This window comes from Mercurialis annua, linkage group LG1-X (genome assembly GCF_937616625.2).
Source record: "Mercurialis annua linkage group LG1-X, ddMerAnnu1.2, whole genome shotgun sequence".
NCBI lineage: Eukaryota > Viridiplantae > Streptophyta > Magnoliopsida > Malpighiales > Euphorbiaceae > Mercurialis > Mercurialis annua.
This window is the reverse complement of record NC_065570.1, coordinates 73,160,808-73,179,450: the sequence shown is the minus strand read 5'-3', so window position 1 is coordinate 73,179,450 and position 18,643 is coordinate 73,160,808. Positions and strand designations below refer to the sequence as shown.

At 34.9% G+C, this 18,643-nt stretch overlaps 5 protein-coding genes across 8 annotated transcripts; 4 read left to right on the top strand and 1 right to left on the bottom strand.

Annotated features, from left to right (window-relative positions):
* Positions 1-344: 344 nt before the first annotated feature.
* On the bottom strand, positions 345-1,409 carry LOC126665084 (uncharacterized). Its single transcript, XM_050357784.2, has 2 exons — positions 1,192-1,409; positions 345-1,118 (listed from the first exon to the last, which is right to left on the bottom strand). The coding sequence occupies exons 1-2, from the start codon at positions 1,298-1,300 to the stop codon at positions 595-597; spliced, it is 633 nt and encodes a 210-aa protein (XP_050213741.1). The 5' UTR covers positions 1,301-1,409; the 3' UTR covers positions 345-594.
* A 2,466-nt stretch (positions 1,410-3,875) lies between these two features.
* LOC126658467 (butanoate--CoA ligase AAE1) lies at positions 3,876-7,225 on the top strand. 4 transcript variants are annotated; one of them, XM_050352664.2, is made up of 3 exons: positions 3,876-4,223; positions 4,752-6,218; positions 7,117-7,225. In XM_050352664.2, exons 1-2 carry the CDS (start codon positions 4,026-4,028, stop codon positions 6,207-6,209), a joined length of 1,656 nt encoding a protein of 551 aa, XP_050208621.1. In that variant the 5' UTR covers positions 3,876-4,025; the 3' UTR covers positions 6,210-6,218; positions 7,117-7,225. The 4 variants fall into 4 exon arrangements, with proteins under 4 accessions (XP_050208621.1, XP_050208620.1, XP_050208618.1 ...); XM_050352663.2 differs by having other exon boundaries at positions 7,044-7,130; XM_050352661.2 differs by lacking the exon at positions 7,117-7,225 and adding an exon at positions 6,912-6,999.
* A 47-nt stretch (positions 7,226-7,272) lies between these two features.
* LOC126658513 (probable flavin-containing monooxygenase 1) lies at positions 7,273-10,429 on the top strand. Its single transcript, XM_050352665.2, has 5 exons — positions 7,273-7,756; positions 8,200-8,437; positions 8,875-9,041; positions 9,129-9,478; positions 9,838-10,429. Exons 1-5 carry the CDS (start codon positions 7,310-7,312, stop codon positions 10,190-10,192), a joined length of 1,557 nt encoding a protein of 518 aa, XP_050208622.1. The 5' UTR covers positions 7,273-7,309; the 3' UTR covers positions 10,193-10,429.
* Positions 10,430-11,212: 783 nt separating this feature from the next.
* LOC126665754 (stemmadenine O-acetyltransferase-like) lies at positions 11,213-13,005 on the top strand. The gene has a single exon (XM_050358648.2). It carries the CDS (start codon positions 11,607-11,609, stop codon positions 12,942-12,944), a length of 1,338 nt encoding a protein of 445 aa, XP_050214605.1. The 5' UTR covers positions 11,213-11,606; the 3' UTR covers positions 12,945-13,005.
* Positions 13,006-14,644: 1,639 nt separating this feature from the next.
* LOC126665755 (uncharacterized) lies at positions 14,645-17,922 on the top strand. The gene is made up of 11 exons (XM_050358649.2): positions 14,645-14,930; positions 15,067-15,124; positions 15,189-15,299; positions 15,524-15,661; positions 15,942-16,011; positions 16,090-16,145; positions 16,348-16,473; positions 16,924-17,063; positions 17,169-17,241; positions 17,321-17,395; positions 17,505-17,922. Exons 1-11 carry the CDS (start codon positions 14,815-14,817, stop codon positions 17,817-17,819), a joined length of 1,278 nt encoding a protein of 425 aa, XP_050214606.1. The 5' UTR covers positions 14,645-14,814; the 3' UTR covers positions 17,820-17,922.
* The last annotated feature ends 721 nt before the right edge of the window (positions 17,923-18,643 follow it).

Sequence of the window (18,643 nt, the reverse complement as noted above, 5' to 3'; positions counted from 1 at the left end):
TAACTTGCTATGTAATACAAGTGGTCTTCCATTCTATGACATGGACGTTATTCCAATCTTTTCGATCAACTATAGTAGTTGAGCGGTGAACGGCAGCGATGAATGGTGCTTTCATCTGGGCCACCGGCTCGAGATAAATCAAAGTAGCAGCAGTTAAGATATCGGGCTCAAGAAATAACCCAAGTATGAAATTATAGAAAACCGACCCTCTTCTCTTTTTCTTCAAAGAAAAAAAAAACCCGCGTAAAGCAGAACGCTGCATTTCTTCTAGAAAATCTCCTAATTTTTATACAAGGAACTTCCATAACTTACCAATTTAGGGGGACTATGATTGAATATACATATTTGAACAAAAAGTAGTATCATTCATGTTTGGATTCAAGGGATAAAAATTATGTTCTACTGTTTGATTGAGGAAGATTACACCTTCTCAACATATTGGTGTGAACTCAATGCACTAGCAGAGATGCAAACAGGCCATTTCCAGAAATCATCAAAGTTCAAACTCAAACAAAAACTATAAAAAACCAAATCCGAAAAGGAATCGAGTAGCTATTCCTAAAACCAAACCCTATAATGTAAATTGAAATACAATCAAATCTTGGTAGACCTTCTGGCCCCAATTTTCCTTTCACTGGCAAGAACAGATTTCCCATAATGAACAACAGGCAAAGGAGGCTTCTTGTTCTCTTTGCTCAAGCTTCTCAAAGAATATCTGGGAACTTCACTCTTCTCCACAGAGTAATAAGCAGACGCTGATTTCCTCAAACTCTCAAGCTTTTTCATATCTTTTTTCTTAGAAGACTCAACATTTACTCCAAGATTGTACGGAGTCTTCGGCTCTTCGCCTCTCTCTCCGTTCCTTCTCTTCAATCTCTCGTTTCTCTTTGCAGAGTAAAGATCATAAAACCTTCCTCTTTCAAACAGAGAAGTAGAATTTGCATTTGAATTTGAATTTTTCATTACCTCGGCGGTTGGTTTGTTTTCTTTTCCAAATTCAGTATCAACCATGTTTGCTAAAGCCCTCATCTCCCACGATATGGTGCTATATTCGGGTCGGAGATCCAATTCTTCCATTGTCGGACCCGGATTTAGCTTTTGTGACTTCATTAGGGTTCCTGAAATTTTTTTAGGTTTCAGTTATAGAACAGAAAACAAGATAATAAATGTAAGAAAATAAGATCAACTGACCTGGCGGACTTTGTACAGAGGTGGTGGTCGATCGGAGGACGCGGCGTGGCCGGTCGGAGATTGGCGATTTACCGAGCGGAGGCTTACAGAAGGACTTCATTGTTGACATTAGATTATTTGTGTTTATTTTTGCTCTGTGTATTTGAAAGTTTTGATTTGCTTTGCTAGTTTTTATTTGGGGATATTTGAATTGAGAAACAAGAAGAAAGAAGCGCCTCAACGGTCATATTTTTGATCTGACGGTCTTAAATTTGTTTCAGTTTTTGAAATTTTGTTGCTTCATTTGACTGGTTAGGTAGCACTGATTGTTTTTCTTACTATTACGTATTTTCCTTCAATTGTTCAGATTTTGCAATCAATTATTAAGGAAACTAATTAATCTCACTTAAATATGTTCAGATTTTATTATCAATTATACGTTTCATTGGTTGGATGGTAATTAGTTTACTACTCCTTGCTTTTGACAAAATAAATAAAACATAGTAGTAGTAGTTTATTAGAGTCTTTAGAATAGTTGACCAAAATTTAATTACTATTAATTATGGTTTGATAACATAAAGGTTCAAGTTTAAATGATTTTTTTGTTATTATATGTTATATTTATTGTATTTAAATAAATATATTAAAAGTAAACAAAAAAGAAATAAATAGATATTAAATCAAATATTATAAGAAACGTGTATATTCAAGTTTTTAATTAGTTGAACTTTTCTAAATTATTAAAAATCTTTCACATGGAAAATATAGAAACGTCTTACTTAGGCCGTGCTCATACGTTATTCATGAACACGATCAATCAAATATTTAAATACTTACACAATTTAAGAAAAATAGTGGATTGAATCATGCAAAATTGAGACTCTTAAAGAACTACATTGTGGAACATTTATCAATTGATTTTAACAATTAACCAAAATTTGTTTTAAACACGAAATGACATATCATCTTCAATCAATCTACATTTTTATTATAAAATAAATACTCCCTCCATTCCTAAAAGGTTGACGTTTTAGAGTATTGCACACAAATTAAGAAAAGTATTAAACATAACAGATTTCCTGAATTGCCCTTAATAAATGACACGTCCTTGCACAAAGAAAAGATGAAAATGCTTCACTTTCCATCTTCTTCATTTTCAACAAGGTAGAAGCATTTTCTACACAACCAGTCTACTGCTCATTCATTTTTTTTTCGAATCGGCATGTGAAATCCAAGTTTTGCTTCTTCTTGATAAATAGCCAAACTAACTCAAGGATCTGCAAATGTTCATAATTTTTATTTTTAAAAATTAAAATAAGTTTTTCAAATGAATATTTGTAGATCTGGGTTAAACTTGGATTTGGCACACTGATTTGCGAATGTTTATCAACCGTGCAAGTTTTGCTTCTTTTTTTCTTTTTAAAAATCTCTGTCTCTCACTATATTTCTTGTTCCAAATACTCTTAAATCCAAAAAAATTGCACAGTTGATAAATATTTTTTCTAAAATTTGAACAGTTAACAAGGATTGAAGTTGGATTGAATTTGTAGACTGTTTTTGGTAATCTTTTCTATTTGATTTCATTTTCGTTTTATTTCATAAATCACGAGCACAAGCAGATCAGAATTTCTAGAGGAAGATGATAAGGGCCCTGACACTTGGTAGAACAATAAGGTTATTTTGGGCAGAAAGTGGTCTAAATGATCAAAACGTCAAGTAATAAGGAATATTTTTTAACTTCTAAAACGTCAGCCTTTTAGGAATGGAGGGAGTAGTAAAAATGTATTTAACTAGTTTAAGTTCTTTCAGTCTAAACTCTATAATAAAAGTTATAGATTGGTTGAATATGATATTTCGTAATCAATCAACTTAAGATGATTTTAATCAATCAACTTTATCGTTTTTTTTTCTCAATTGTCGTCTATAATTTATTCTCACTGTATCTTTTTTTATTGATTTATTTATATTAAATATAATAGATAGCCAATTTTTATTCTTATTTTTATTTTACATTTAATTGGTTAAAAATTATTGGCAATACATACCACATATAGTATATAACGAATTAAGAACTAAAGATGAATGAAGACCTTTCAACAATAAAAATGAAATCATTTAAGAGCTATAATAGTTTATGCTGAATGTTTTATTTTATTATTCGTCTTTATTTATAACCACTTTATTTGTCTTTTCTTTATAAAACATTTATTTGTTCATTTTATTATGAAAAGGTTTTCAAGGCGGTGTTTGTATCTAATGTCATGACTATAGTTTGATATAAGATTGTATTAGCGAAACAGTTCAATAATTCAATTTATTGCGAGGGTCGTCAGATTTGAATTTTGAATCTTCCAAAGTTTTTTGACAAATATAATTGTCTCGTAATAAATTAAAATGAGAAACTGGCAAAATTCATCTCGAAATCTTTGTATTTACCATTTTTGTTTAGAAAGCTCCATCATACAAAATTATCTTTCCAATGTTTATACTTATCAAATTGCGATTTTTATGCTTTTTTCTTATGCTCTCTCTATTTACAATTTTTTTTTCTTTCGGTCACAAAAAAGACGTGAATGTCGCAATTTGGCAAGTGTAGAAATGGAAAAGATAACATTTTTGAAATAAGGACTTTCCGAGTAAAAATGATAAAGTATGGGAGTGTGGGTATTGGTTTAGCCAAAAAAATTATCGTCATCAATGAAAGTGGCCCTCCATGAACCACTACTGATGATCAGACCCATCCACTTGTATGCCAAATAAGCTTTTCTGCGATACTGCCCAACATTTCAAGAGAGGGCAAACCAAACGGTGATCTGTAATCCGTTCCGGTGGTGATAAGATTAACGGCGAGGGAGATGGACGGAATGATCAAGAGCTCTGCTAACTACGTTCCTCTTACTCCGATCACCTTCCTTGAACGCTCCGCTATGGTTTACAGTGACAATATCTCCGTCGTTTATGGCGATGTTAAGTACACTTGGAGAGAAACGCACCTCAGGTGCATCAAGCTCGCTTCTGCTCTTGTTCAGCTAGGAACTACTCGCGGCGATGTGGTAACTCCTTTAAAATTACTTTTCAAATTACCTTCTAGTTCAAAATTAATGGAATTATATATGAGTTCTATGTTATTCTGATGATTGTTATTCACTTCGTATTGCAATTTGCTTGGATATATATTGGTTATTTAATTATTGAATCACAATAGCATCAACTCTCAAACTTCAATTGATTGATGTATTGTGTTATTCTCCGGCTAATGGGACTGATCAAGTTGTGTACACAGAAACTTTGGTACCTTTTAGGGAAATTTATCAGAGTAGCTAGTAGTTGCTGCTATTAGAGCTGTAGACAGCTTGTTGAGCAACTACTGTTTGATAAATCAATAGATGATGCTTAACACTATGTTTTACTGCAATTAGCACATTTGCTCGTTGGTGGAATCTCGTCTTTTTTATTTATGGGCTTGAGAAATGCTTTACCATTCTGCTAGATATAATTTTCTAGTCTGGATTCTTGGTGTTGATAACATTATGGTGCAATGAACAATCTAACTTCCTATTAACATTTGCAAATCTAAGCAGGTTGCTGTTCTGGCTCCAAATATTCCGGCAATGTATGAGCTACATTTTGGTGTTCCAATGGCTGGGGCTGTTCTCTGTACACTTAATATACGGCATGATTCGACTATGGTTTCCGTGCTATTGAGACATTCAGAGGCCAAACTTATTTTTGTGGATCACCAATTTCTTCAGATTGCTCAGGGAGCACTAAAAACTCTCTCCAAGACTCAGATCAAACTGCCCAAGCTTGTCTTAATCCAGGAATGTGATCAAACTGATCATGTCTCATCTCCTGGTTACTTAGAATATGAAAGCCTTTTAGCAACTGGGAAGTCAGACTTTGAGGTGAGACGACCAAATGATGAATGTAATCCCATATCATTGAACTATACCTCGGGTACCACGTCTAGTCCCAAAGGGGTAATTTATAGTCATAGAGGCGCCTATCTAAATTCCCTTGCAGCTGTTCTTCTGAACGAGATGGGATCAATGCCTGTATATCTATGGTGTGTTCCTATGTTTCACTGCAATGGATGGTGCCTCACATGGGCCGTGGCTGCTCAAGGAGGTACAAATATCTGTCTACGTAATGTGTCTGCAAAAGAGATTTTTGAAAGTATTGCTCGACACAAGGTGACACACACAGGTGGTGCACCAACAGTTTTGAACATGATCATTAATGCCCCAGCTACTGATCAGAAGCCTCTTCCAGGAAAGGTGGCAGTGATGACAGGTGGTGCACCACCACCACCTAAGGTACTGTTTGCAATGGAAAGACTAGGATTTTTTGTCACACACTCTTATGGTTTGACAGAAACATATGGCCCTGGGACGGTATGCACATGGAAACCGGAATGGAATTCCCTCCCTCCCGATGTTCAGGCAAAGATAAAGGCTCGTCAAGGTTTGCAACATCTTGGGATTGACCAAGTTGATATAAAGAATCCAGTTACCATGGAGAGTGTGCCGTCAGATGGGAAAACAATGGGCGAAGTTATGTTCAGAGGCAACACAGTGATGAACGGATATCTGAAAAACTTGAAAGCAACAAACGAGGCATTTAGTGGTGGGTGGTTTAGGAGTGGAGACTTGGGAGTTAAACATCTCGACGGTTACATAGAGCTAAAGGACCGATCAAAGGACATTATAATATCCGGGGGAGAAAATATAAGCACGATTGAGGTAGAATCTGTGTTGTTTAGTCATCCAGCAGTACTTGAGGCAGCTGTTGTAGGAAAAGCTGATGATTACTGGGGTGAAACAGTTTGTGCTTTTGTGAAACTGAAGGAAGGGTGTAATGTCAGTGCAGAGGAACTTATTCAGTATTGCCGGGAGCACTTGCCTCATTACATGGCACCTCGAACTGTTGTCTTTGAAGATCTGCCAAAAACTTCAACTGGAAAGGTACAAAAATATGTTCTAAGGAAGAAAGCCAACGCAATAGGAAGCCTTTCAAAACACACCACTAGCAAGCTGTAATTAACTTTTGTAAGTCTTCCTTTTGTTTTGAAAATAAATACTACTTTGTAACTGATAATCATTGATGAACAGAATTTATGATAAATAAATATACTCCAGTTGTTTACATTTAAATATGTGCAAATTGTAGACGAGTTTTTCTCTCAGTACAATATTTATATAGTATATTAGCTATAATTGACACGTCAACAAAAAAATTATTCAATTTTTAGCTATATTTAAGTTTGGTCAAATGTCTTAAAAATGCCAAACCTTTCATAAAAGTTTCGCAAAAGTCCTGACCTTTCAATTTTGTCGATTTTGGCCAGAAATAAATTATTTGGTTTCAATTGTGGCCAACTCTCAATTTGATTTCAATTTTCCTATGTGGTGCCTATGTTACGCCTATGTGGCATGCCAAATATTCAAATGTCAGAACTTTTGTGAAACGAAATAATCCATTTTTGGCCAAAATCGACAAAATTGAAAGGTCGGAACTTTTGTGATACTAAATAATCAGTTTTTGGCCAAAATCGACAAAATTGAAAAGTTAGAATTTTTGTGAAACTTTTGTGAAAGATTTGGCCTTTTTACAACATTTGGTCTTTAAGTTTTTATATTATTTTTATTTTTATTTTTATTTTGATGAGTTTTTTATTTTTTGTATATCAAAATTAAATCTTATTCATTTTCTGCAAATTGTTTCAATTTGATTCTGTAAAGTAAAATTCTCCTGCTCCCGAAATGGATTCAAATAATCGAGTGGGTTAACTGGTTTTAATAAGCCCAAAGCCTCTTCTAGAATGTAAACAAAAAATTGCCACAAGCTAATGAATGCCTCGAGTAACGTGGCAGAACCACAGAGCGGAAGCTGGCTATTAACAGAAAATGTACTGACGTGGTGGATGGACTGTTTGTTACGTGTCAGATATTCAACTAAAAGAGAGCCAAAATTTAAGTGAGGCCTTTATTGTTCTTGCGTTGGAAATTGCTAAACTGAAGTCACCCACCTCTTCAGCCACGGAATTCTTGGGGAGTAAATTAATTTTGATGAAGAATGGTGGTGAATCATACGAGAGAAACAGTTGAGAATCGGCGGTGCTATCATTTCCGAAACCAAAATGAAGAAGAAAGTTGGGATAATCGGTGCAGGAGTCAGTGGCCTACTTGCTTGCAAGCATGCAATGGAGAAGGGTCTTTATCCTATGGTATTTGAAGCTCGAAGTTGTATAGGAGGTGTTTGGTGTGAAACTATACAGTCTACCAAGCTCCAAACACCCAAATATTTTTACCAGTTCTCGGATTTTGCTTGGCCTGATTCCGTTAAAGAGATCTTCCCTGACCACAATCAGGTGTTGGAGTACCTCCAAGCTTATGCTGTTCATTTTAACATACTTCCAAGGATCAAATGTAACTGCAAAGTTACTTGCTTGGACTATGCTACACTGTCTAATGATGAGGATATGCTTTCTTGGGATTTGTGGGGTGGCACCGGTAGTGCCATCTCTCCCTCCGGGAAATGGGATGTCACCGTGCAGGATGTTCGAGATCCCCGTGCACCAGTTGAGGTACAATTTTATTATCTAAATCAAAGAAATAACTTCTTATTCATTGATGATTTCGTATGTGATTCTCTTTTGTAAATGTTAGTTTTCTTCCCTTTGAATGTTTTATTAGGAACGAACTGCATGTTCTTTCTTCTTAGGACTATGTTTTATTAGGAACGAACTGCATGCTTTAGTGGCTTATTAGTTAGATGTAGAGAGATCTCAACTTTCTGAACCATTTTAACTACACTGAGAGTTCTACCATGGCAATCTAATTTAGTTCACTTGTGGTTCAATATTGGATGTGCTTGTTTGCAGTTGAGTAGTTTGAAACAGCAATGCAGAGAATCGGGATGAAGAAGCGTAAAATAATATTTTCTGTGATTTTTTATTGTTTGAAACAGGATTGCAGAGTATTGGTAGCAGAATGAAAAATAATATTTTCTGTGAATTTTGTCTCTCAGGTGTATAGACTAGATTTTGTGATCCTTTGCATTGGCAGGTACAGTGACCTGCCGAATGTGCCGAATTTTCCTGTGAACAAAGGAATTGAAGTGTTTGGAGGTCAAGCCTTGCATTCCATGGATTTTGCTGCTATGGATGATGATTCTGCTGCTGAGTTTGTACGAAATAAGCGAGTTGCGGTGATTGGCTTTCAGAAATCGGCAGTAGATGTAGCAGCAGAAATTTCTAGTAGAAATGGTACGCATGATATTCCCCTCTTTTGCTGCTTTGCAAAAATTATATCAGGTATCTTAAATATGAAAGGGTCGAGCAATTCTATAAATTGATTATTATCCTCTGCTGTTTTTGTTTTTCCTCTCATAGAAGAAAAATGAATAGACTCTTTGGTGCCAATTGCATAGGTTGATAGGTGTATCCATATTCCTTTCTGCATCACGTGCTGATTTACTATGGCCTATGTTGCACGGAAATACTAATACTGAAATGAAATTGATAAAATGACAATTTTTACGAACTAGGCTATAAATATGTGGTTTTGGAGTTTTAGAATTATTTTCAGATATGGAAGTTTCCGTACAATATAAGCTATCACTGTGTAAATGTAGTTTGTTAGATCTTTTGTTTCAAGCATGAGATCATGTGTAACTGTTGTATCTGTTTCACCCCAATCTTAGGGGTAGAGCATCCATGTACGCTGGTATTCAAAACAGTCCACTGGACGGTTCCTGAGCATTTACTCTTGCTAACCTTCAGAGGTTTGAATCGCTTCTCAGAGTTGCTAGTTCACAAGCCTAGTGAAGGATTCTTTGCTTGGGTCTTAACCATGTTGCTTTCACCTCTGGTAATCCCTCATTATCTTATTGAAGTAGAAGTTACTACTTACTGCGTACAATCGATTTTGTACAATTGATTCTTTATTTGATTTCAGCTCTGGATATTTTCGATATTAATGGAACGCTATCTCAAGTGGATATACCCATTGAAGAAATACAATATGATCCCTGCCCATGGATTCCTCAAAGAGATATCCTCATGCATGATCACGGTGTTGCCTGATAATTTCTATCACAGAGTCGAAGAAGGAAGCCTTATCCTGAAAAAATCAGAGAGTTTCGTCTTTTGTGAAAATGGGATAATTTTAGAAGGTGAGAAAATCCCTTTAGAAACCGACATTGTTATCTTTGCAACTGGATTTAAAAGTGATGAAAAGATCAAGATGATGTTCAAATCTGACTACTTTGGGAACTGCATTACTGGGACATCAGCTCCCTTTTACAGGTACCGTACGGGTAACTTTCTGTCTTGAGTCATTTCTTGAGAAAGTTGGCAAGTCTTTTCATCGACTAGTCTAGAAGAGTTGTGGGATTATACTTTCATCTATGTTGCACAAAACTTCTCCTGCGTTATGTTTCGGAAATACTTCTTCCTAAATAAAACTTATGATGCTTTTAAAACTCAATTTTTCTGTATATATATATATATATATATATATATACGTATCATCATTTCCTGTTCCGGTTTTCCCATTTTGTGTTTTCCTTTTTCCATTTTAGTGTTTGTTGTATCATTGTTCCCGGGCTACATAGATTTTCATTTATCACTCTTCTATCATATTGTCATTTATCATTATACTTCAGGGAGTGCATTCATCCGCGAATCCCGCAGCTAGCAATACTTGGATATGCAGACAGTCCTGCAACTTTATATACCACAGAAATGAGAAGCAAGTGGGTGGGGCATTTTCTTGCAGGGAAATTCAAGTTACCAAGCATAAGTGAAATGGAAGCTGACGTTAAAAGATTGGAAAACAGTGCGAAGTATTACGCAAAAGAGAGCTATAGAAGATCTTGCATAAGTGTGCTGCTGCAAATCTACTGCAATGATCAACTGTGCAAGGACATGGGTTACAATCCAAGAAGAAAACGCTGTTTTCTTGCTGACTTATTTTCTCCTTACTGTCCTAATGATTACAAATACATAAATTTTCAGTAACCCTTCAAGTTGTTTGAAAACTTGCCTGCCTCATTACAATTTTACTCTACTTGATCTGATGTAGGTTGGTTGGATTTTAATCAATTTTCAGAATCTGACTCGATTAAAGGTTCAATTTGTTTTCTTTGTTTTTGAGTTAACGTATATGCTGTTTCTTTCAGATTCAGAATGGTAGGTTTGGTCGTTCATGTGTGATTTATTTATTATTTTTTCGGTCTACTTATTATTCATCAGGTATGTAATATGCTTTTAAATAAATAGATTTATAAATATATAAATAGATCTTATGTTATCTAAAAATATTTAATTTTTATTTAATTTGTCGAATTGATTGAACTTTGAATTGGCCACCATATCAAAATTGGCGACCATGAGTAGGATCAATCATAATAACCCTCTTTCAAAGTTAGACATCATTATCAACCATATTAACGTAGTAATATCAATAATGGAATATTATTTACAAATTGATATTTAATATAGAACTTTTATTTAATAAAAAAATACTCACAATAATTGAAAATCTCGTGATTTTCACTTTGGCTATGATGAAAAAATCTAAAAAAACATATTTTACTAATTTTTCACAATTAAGCTAAATTTAGAAAACTGGAATATTGGTTTTCATATTTTAGAAAATTAACCAATCAAATAATAAATTCTACTTTTTATAAGTTTCTTGAAATTTTTTAATAAAAAATTGGAGAAAAACTCTACAACTAAACAGTCTTTAGTTTGTAATACATGAATAGTGAATAAATCCTATAACTGAAAGTTCAACATACAAAAGTGAAAAGACTAGATACAAGTCACATGGCAATTTTGAGAAAAGGAAATGTTAGAAATAATTGCATCCATTTTTTATTTTTTTGGTGACGGCAGTAGGCCAATATTGGCTTTCAACTAGTTTAAGTTGACTCTATGCACATATCTATAGCTTTCATCTACCAGCCTCCTAAATCCTAACCATGCATTCATTATACATCACCATTTTTCAAAGCAAAGACCCTTTGCCATTAATCCCTAACCAAACTTTTGACCTCCCAAAGCCAAATGCCATAAGTTGGGTCACGGAATGGCTTCTCTCAAATATAAATTCTCTCAATTTTTCTCAAATCCATTCAGACTTAACAACTAAGCATAATTATATTTAATTTCTTCCATTTTTATCATTTAACTTAGGTGTAAACATCTAAACGGACTTAAAAAATATAGAGGGAATTTGACTTGAAGTGATCCGCTACATAGCAATTGGATATTGCATAAGTAAAATTATCATCTGTCATTGTTATACAGGACAAGGGAAGAATCTTCGATCTTGTAACTTATTTGCTACAGTTGTTATGCCAAATACTTTATATTAATCGACAATTCTACATCATATAGTTCCATACAAATCTTCAAAGAAACAAAAATGGAAGTGCAGTTTATTTCTAAACAAAATGTGAGACCATCTTCTCCAACACCCCCACACCTCAGAATCTTCAAGCTTTCCATTTTAGATCAGCTCATCCCATCTGCGTATGCTCCGATTGTCCTCTTCTATTCCGTGAACACAAATACTAAAGTTCTGGAAAGATTGAGTCTGCTAAAATCATCTCTATCGGAAACTCTAACGCGGTTTTACCCTCTCGCTGGAAAGATAATTAATGATCTTTCCATAAACTGCAACGACGAAGGGGCCAATTTTGTCGAAACGCGAGTTAGTTGTTGCCTTGATGAATTCCTTACCGAACCTGTCGACCTTCATTTCATAAATAAGTTGCTTCCCTGTCAATTTATTACGGAAGGATCAATGGAGGGTACTTATGTGACAAATGTTCAAGCTAATGTTTTTGAGTGTGGTGGAATTGCGATTGGTATATGCATCTCTCATAAGATTCTGGATGGTGCTGCACTGAGCACTTTTCTCAAGGGGTGGACTAGCACGGCTCAGGGCTGCCGTAAAGTAGTGTTTCCGAAATTTACAGGCGCTGCTCTTTTTCCGGCGAATGATTTATGGCTGAAAGATTCGTCGATGGCAATGTGGGGCTCTATGTTTAGAAAGGGTAATTGCATTACTCGGAGATTTGTGTTTGATGCCTCGGCAATAAGCAAGCTGAAAGCACAAACAACTTCCTCAGGTGGTCTGTCCATGCCCACCCGTGTGGAAGCAGTCTCAGCTCTCTTATGGAAGTCTATTATAGCTGCCTCAGCAGAATTACACGGACTTCCTAGAAAATCTTTATTAACCCACGTAGTGAATCTTCGGACAAGATTGGAACCATCTTTGTCAGAAAATTCATTGGGAAATTTCCTGTGGCTAGCAGATGCTGAATTCACAGGCGAGTCAACATCAGAACCTGAATTCAATGAGTTGTTACGCAAGGTAAGAGAAGCAATATCAAGAATTGATCATAAATTTGTTGAACAAATCAAAGGTGATGAAGGGGTCAATTGTTTGATGGCCGAGTCCATTAAGCAAATTGGTGAGAAGTGTTCGAAAGATGAAGTGGACTGTGTTGGATTTTCAAGCTGGTGTAAGTTGGGTTACTATGATGCTGATTTTGGGTGGGGAAAGCCTGTTTGGGTCAGTAGTATTGGTTTGTCTGGTTCGATTGTTCTGAATCTTGTGATTTTGGTTGACACAAGATCAGGTGACGGTGTGGAAGCTTGGGTGAGCTTGGATGAACAAGTTATGGCTATATTGGCAAGCAACCCGGACCTCCTCAAATTGGCATCAATGGACCCAAGTCCTCTAGTGATTTACTAAAAGCATGGATATTTCATTTCATTAACATTTTTTACTTTAAAGATACATCATAGATTTAGCATTTCAGATCCAAAATTGCATTTTAATATTGTTTCGTCGTGTTTCATTGAGTGCTAATTGCAGGTGATTTAATAGTGAAGTAGTCTAAACATGAGTATTGACATTCTCTATTTCACAATTGTCTGCCTTGAGCCTAAGTAATTCACAGATGTAATAAGAGAATGAACATTCCCACACTCTCTTCTTCCTCCTTATCAATCGCTCTTTATTTTCAATACCATTTTAAAAGTGCAACTTTCTTATAAATAACCTATCTTATTTTACAAAATAACTTTCTTTCATATATATTTATTCAAATTTGTATATCAATTTAAAATTGATGAATTATACTTCTCCCACAAGATAATAGTACGTAAAGAAACACTTTTTTGTTTTTTGGTACTCCAACTAAATAACTGTTCGTATGGTAATAGTACTATTTTAATTATGCAAATACAAATGCATTTATTATTTTGAGCGTCTCAAAATGTATATAAATTTATTATTTTAGTTTGAAGTTTAAATATAAGTTTTATTCATCATTAATTTCAAATACTTTTCATATTTTTTAAACATCATTAGTAATTATTTTATCTATTAAAATTAAATAGTGAATTAAATATTTTTTAAACATCACCGTCGATCATTTTTTTAATAAAAATTAATAAATTCATTTTTAATCTTCACAAATAACTCATATTTTCAGAATATAATTAATAATTATCAATTAATCGTATGATTAAATTAAAAATGTATTGTGAAATTAATGAAAAATTCATATAATTGTTATAGAAAATAAAATTTATTATTTTAATGGAATTAAATAATTAGTAGATGATAATCAATAAATTAGTGGATTACTGTCATAAAATATTTCCACATTTTGTGTTTTTCTCGATTTTAAATACATTTTAGCAAACGTGTCATCTCACATTCCAATCTTTTTAAACTTTTTATTTTATAATACAATACTCCCTCCGTTCTTTTTTAGTTGTCCATTTAGCCAATTTTATTTGTCTATAAATAGTTGTCCATTTAGTAATTCCATGTGATATTAGCTACTTATCTTCCAAGTTTACCCATCCCTAATAAATGACCCTATGTTTTAATTTAAAAGGCATTTATTAACTAATAGGGCTATATTAGTATTTTTCTTTATAAATTAAGACAAAAGAAGCACTATATTGATATGTGCAATATTGGCTAAATGAACAACTAAAAAAGAACGGAGGTAGTATAATTTTAAGTTTTTTTGACCATTTAGAATGATCAAGGGACATCAGATAAGGAATTAGGCTATAAATGCCATAAAAATAAAACTTTGAGCTTTTTATGTCAGAAAATAAAAAAGAACTCGGCAAGGTAGGTGTATTTTACGATAATAACCTTGAATTAATAATGAGAAAAAAGAATGTAAAACCTGAAGGATCAGCTGCAAAAAAGGAAAAGAAAATGGATGGGCTTGTGACAGCCCAGCTAATAGTCAACCTCCAAGTGGAAGAACGCTCTTTATAGCAAATCCAATTTGTCTAAACCGTGGGCCCTTTCCATAATAGATTTGAACTGGATCAGCTCTCTCACTTCGCTCACCGTCTAATCCAACGGCTATTAATTAAAACAAAAAACAAATCGCGTCAGCTGGTGGCCGTTGAACATGCAATTTTCCAATAACAATTTGACAAAACCGCACTCTCTCTCTCTCTCTCTCTTCGTCATTGCCACCATTGACACTTTAAACAGAACAAGTCTTGTGTTTGAATCTTTGCTTTTGTTTTGCCCAACAAAACTAAAATGAAAATTTTGACATGAGAACATTCTTCATCGGAATCTTATGGCTTCTGTCTTCTCTCTTCTCATATTTTTCTTCGTTGCTGCTCTTTCATCTTTCATTTGTAAATCTAACGATTTCAATTTGACCCCTATCAATCATGATCTCTACCATTCTAGGTATTATATTGTTTCTATCACCAGTTTGTTTACTGGGTCTCTTCCAATTTTGAATCTTTTCGGCTGATAATAGTAAAGTTGTAATCTTTTATTTAACTCTATGATAATTGTTTTTATGTAAATTTTGATTTGGCAGTGTTGATTTGTTGGAGCAGATTAAGGCATTGGTCCACCGTCACCCAGATAAACTCACAGTATGGCTTCTTTTTTTGGTTGCTTAATGTTTCAATTTCAGAGTCTTGACAGTACTGTTTGCAGGTGGAGACAATTGATACAAGAAATAAAGGTTACCAAGCACAGATCACAGTAGTTACTTATTGCAGAAGTGGCAAAGAGAGTGATGACAGGTCTAAGTTTCGGATCCTTCTTGTAAGTTCTCCTCTCCAAAATTTTATATTTTGTGGTTACCTCAGTGTTTCCCATTTGCTGAGGATGAAGAAAAGATAAATATTAGAATGGAATGGGTTAATGGTTAGATGAGAGGACCAGTGAGTAGATTATGTCACCCTATTTTGACTTTATTAATTACTGGATTAGATTATCTCAGGTTGGTAATGTCTGGTTTTGTTGACAGATAATTCCTTGTCTTCCAGAGTTTTGGGCAGCATGGGAGGGAGCTCATTACATCAGAACTTGCATTGCGGATCTTGTCTATCTTAAGCGAAGAGCAGTTTTTGCCCAATATAAACTTGGCTTCCTTAAATAGTACTCTTGACAACCTTGTTATAAAGGTAATTTCTTACAAGACCTTGGTTCTGTTAAGATATCTTCCATTATCTCTAGTGTAGCTGCAATTTGCTTTTATGGCCTGAAATTTTAGATGATAGCTTCAGTGTTTGGAAGAAAACAGAGGGTCATAGAGGGGAAGAGTTAGAGAAAGAGTATTAGAGAGAGAAAATAATCTTGTATTTCCAATCAGCCAATCATCAATCACTCAATATCTTGCTATGTTGCAATCCAATGCTCCGTGTTGTTATGCTCTAGGAATGCTAATTTGCATTGATTTTACAGGTTGTACCCGTGGAAAATTTGAATGGTCGGAGAAGTGTTGAAGAAGGGCATCTTTGTGAGAGGAGAAACGGTCAGATAATTGATTTTAGTTATTCGTTATGTTATTTGTGGAGGAGATGTAATAATTAACATTCTCTCCTTGTGGCAGGAAGAGGAGTTGATCTTAACCGGAATTGGGGTGTTGATTGGGGTAAAAAAGAGAAGGTTTATAAGATTTTCCACTCTTTAGCCTTCAAATTGTACTCTTTTCTTATTAAAGTGTATCTTTCAATTTTCCTATGGAAGATATATGTCATTGGCACTTCTTGAGTAAATATTGAATGTGCCCATGGTTGAAAATGTTTTGCAGTATTCTCTTATGAGGTATGATCTCTTTGGCTCACTTTTGTTACTCATTTATCTATAGGATTATAACCCATATGAAGAGAATCCCGGCACTTCTGCTTTCAGTGAGCCTGAAACTCAAATAATGCGGAAACTTGCCCTATCATTTGATCCACACATATGGGTTAATGTGCATTCTGGAATGGAGGTAATTGAGATTCAATCCCTTATCATATTCCTTTTGAACAGTTGCCGAACTGATGCCTCTAAGAAATATAATTTACTGTATTATCATGTGTAGTATACCCAAGTTTATATCTGGAAGGTATATACATATTGAAAAATGGTTTTGAAATTTTTTTGGCTTTTTGCACATAATCCTTATTTACTATGTATAATGATTTTCTTGTAACTTCACCACCTTCCTGGTAGACACTTTGTTGAATGCTTTGGTTCTTTGGACCTAAACATTTCTTCTAATTCATTACAAATGGTTATGTCTGAAGAACAATTCAGCTGGTCCATTCACATTTCTTCTAATTCATTATTAATGGCCGATTTGGCTCACCTTTTCTTCTGGATGCTTCCTGTTCTTTCGTTTCAAAGGCCCATCTAAGTTGTACAATGCTGATCTCCTACTTGTATTTTGTTTCATCAGGCTTTATTTATGCCATATGACCACAAGAACACAACCCCAGATGAATCACACTCATGGCATATGCGGTCTTTACTTGGTGTACTAAACCAAGCTCATTGTCACGAGCGTTGCATGATTGGTTCTGGAGGAGGTTCTGTTGGGTATGTTATCTTTTCAATGAGAACTTATTGCTAAAATGTCCGACTATTTTCTTCTACAACCCAGACTAACATAGTTGGTTACAATGTCATTCATGTTGTTGATAGATATCTTGCGCATGGGACTGCCACAGATTACATGTATGACATTGTAAAAGTGCCTATGGCTTTTACTTTCGAGGTACATGATGTATCCAATATTAAATAAAATTTCTCAAACTTAGTATTTGCTGTTCATCATTTTATTCAATGACTGGCAGATATATGGAGATGGGACAGCCTCACCAAAAGACTGCTTTAAAATGTTCAATCCAGTTGATCTCGCTACCTTTAATGTATGTTGTTTTATTCTTGTAAAAATGATTGTTGTATTGTTCCTGATTTGAATATAATAATGTTTTAATTGTTGTGAAACTTAATGAGGTATGATCTTCTTGGGTACAGAGAGTTCTCAATGATTGGTCTGCTGCATTTTTCGCGATTTTTAGACTGGGACCGCTCCAACTAGATGATACCCAATCAAAGGCCGTGACGTCCAGAATGGACAAGTGGGTATCCATAGACGAGTATCTTGATGGGTACTTGATGGAAAGAAGAAACAGATATGGTAAGAAAATGGAAGTGCTTGATGTTGGGATGCAGGAGATAAGAACATATTTTAGGCTCTTCTTGTTATCCTCAGTTTTGTTGTTATTCATGTTCTGTTCTAGAATTTCAAAAGCCAAGTCTAGACCTATTGTTTCAGCTGTTCCCCTCTAACTGTGTATGATTCTTGATGTGCAAGACACATTTTAGGTTTGGATTTTGTAATTAAACAGCATTCTTTTTCCACAAAGAAATAGGTATTTTTGTCTTCAATGAATTCCTCCTTCCAACTCTGCCCTCCTTATTGCAGAATCTGATTTTCAATTTTTGCTTGTGTAACAGGTTCCCGCAGTAGTCAGTAGGGCTGAACAATTAAAATTGTTAAAATGGTATGATTTGGATGCAAATGATTATAAAGTTTGATTTTTTTTTAAGAAGAAGACAGGCCAAGGCCAAGGCCAAGTAACTAAGAGATCTATACATGCGAGGCAGCGAAACACTCGTAATATCCTCCATCAGAATACTAGAAACACTTTGTATCAATCTATCATGAATCAGAAGACCTAGATCGTGGTTGAAACCATAGCTAGCCATCCGTTCTGCGCAACGATTCCTTCTTGTGAACATGACGAACACAGACTTGCCCATTTCTCTTCAAAATGCTTCTAATGGCACTTAACAGATTAGTGTTAGTAGTAATTGGCATATCATCCCTTGTAAGAGCTTCAGCAGTAAGTCGACTGTCCATCTCTAGGATGGCATTCCTATAACCTCTGCTCCAAACAATTTCCCGACCATCTAAAGCCCCTCATAACTCAGCCTGCATGACCGAGCAGCAACCTATGAACCTGCTGAATCCAAAGACCTTGTCGCTATTGTTGTCCGAACTATACCTCCCGAAGCAGCTTTATTTGCCCGAGAAGGGACAGCTCCATCGGTATTAACCTTTAGTAAATTTGGCGGAGGAGGTTCCCAGCCAACTAAGTGTTCCTTCTTGT

Bases quoted from the DNA above. Each gene is read 5' to 3' on its own strand.
- LOC126665084 (XM_050357784.2), bottom strand. From the start codon at position 1,300: ATGTCAACAATGAAGTCCTTCTGTAAGCCTCCGCTCGGTAAATCGCCA. The intron at 1,119-1,191 runs GTCAGTTGATCT...AAAAAATTTCAG, and splicing joins CTCTGTACAAAGTCCGCCAG to GAACCCTAATGAAGTCACAA.
- LOC126658467 (XM_050352664.2), top strand. From the start codon at position 4,026: ATGGACGGAATGATCAAGAGCTCTGCTAACTACGTTCCTCTTACTCCG. The intron at 4,224-4,751 runs GTAACTCCTTTA...AAATCTAAGCAG, and splicing joins GAACTACTCGCGGCGATGTG to GTTGCTGTTCTGGCTCCAAA.
- LOC126658513 (XM_050352665.2), top strand. From the start codon at position 7,310: ATGAAGAAGAAAGTTGGGATAATCGGTGCAGGAGTCAGTGGCCTACTT. The intron at 7,757-8,199 runs GTACAATTTTAT...TTTGTCTCTCAG, and splicing joins ATCCCCGTGCACCAGTTGAG to GTGTATAGACTAGATTTTGT. The intron at 9,042-9,128 runs GTAATCCCTCAT...ATTTGATTTCAG, and splicing joins CCATGTTGCTTTCACCTCTG to CTCTGGATATTTTCGATATT.
- LOC126665754 (XM_050358648.2), top strand. From the start codon at position 11,607: ATGGAAGTGCAGTTTATTTCTAAACAAAATGTGAGACCATCTTCTCCA.
- LOC126665755 (XM_050358649.2), top strand. From the start codon at position 14,815: ATGGCTTCTGTCTTCTCTCTTCTCATATTTTTCTTCGTTGCTGCTCTT. The intron at 17,064-17,168 runs GTATGTTATCTT...TGTTGTTGATAG, and splicing joins TCTGGAGGAGGTTCTGTTGG to ATATCTTGCGCATGGGACTG. The intron at 17,396-17,504 runs GTATGTTGTTTT...TCTTGGGTACAG, and splicing joins TTGATCTCGCTACCTTTAAT to AGAGTTCTCAATGATTGGTC.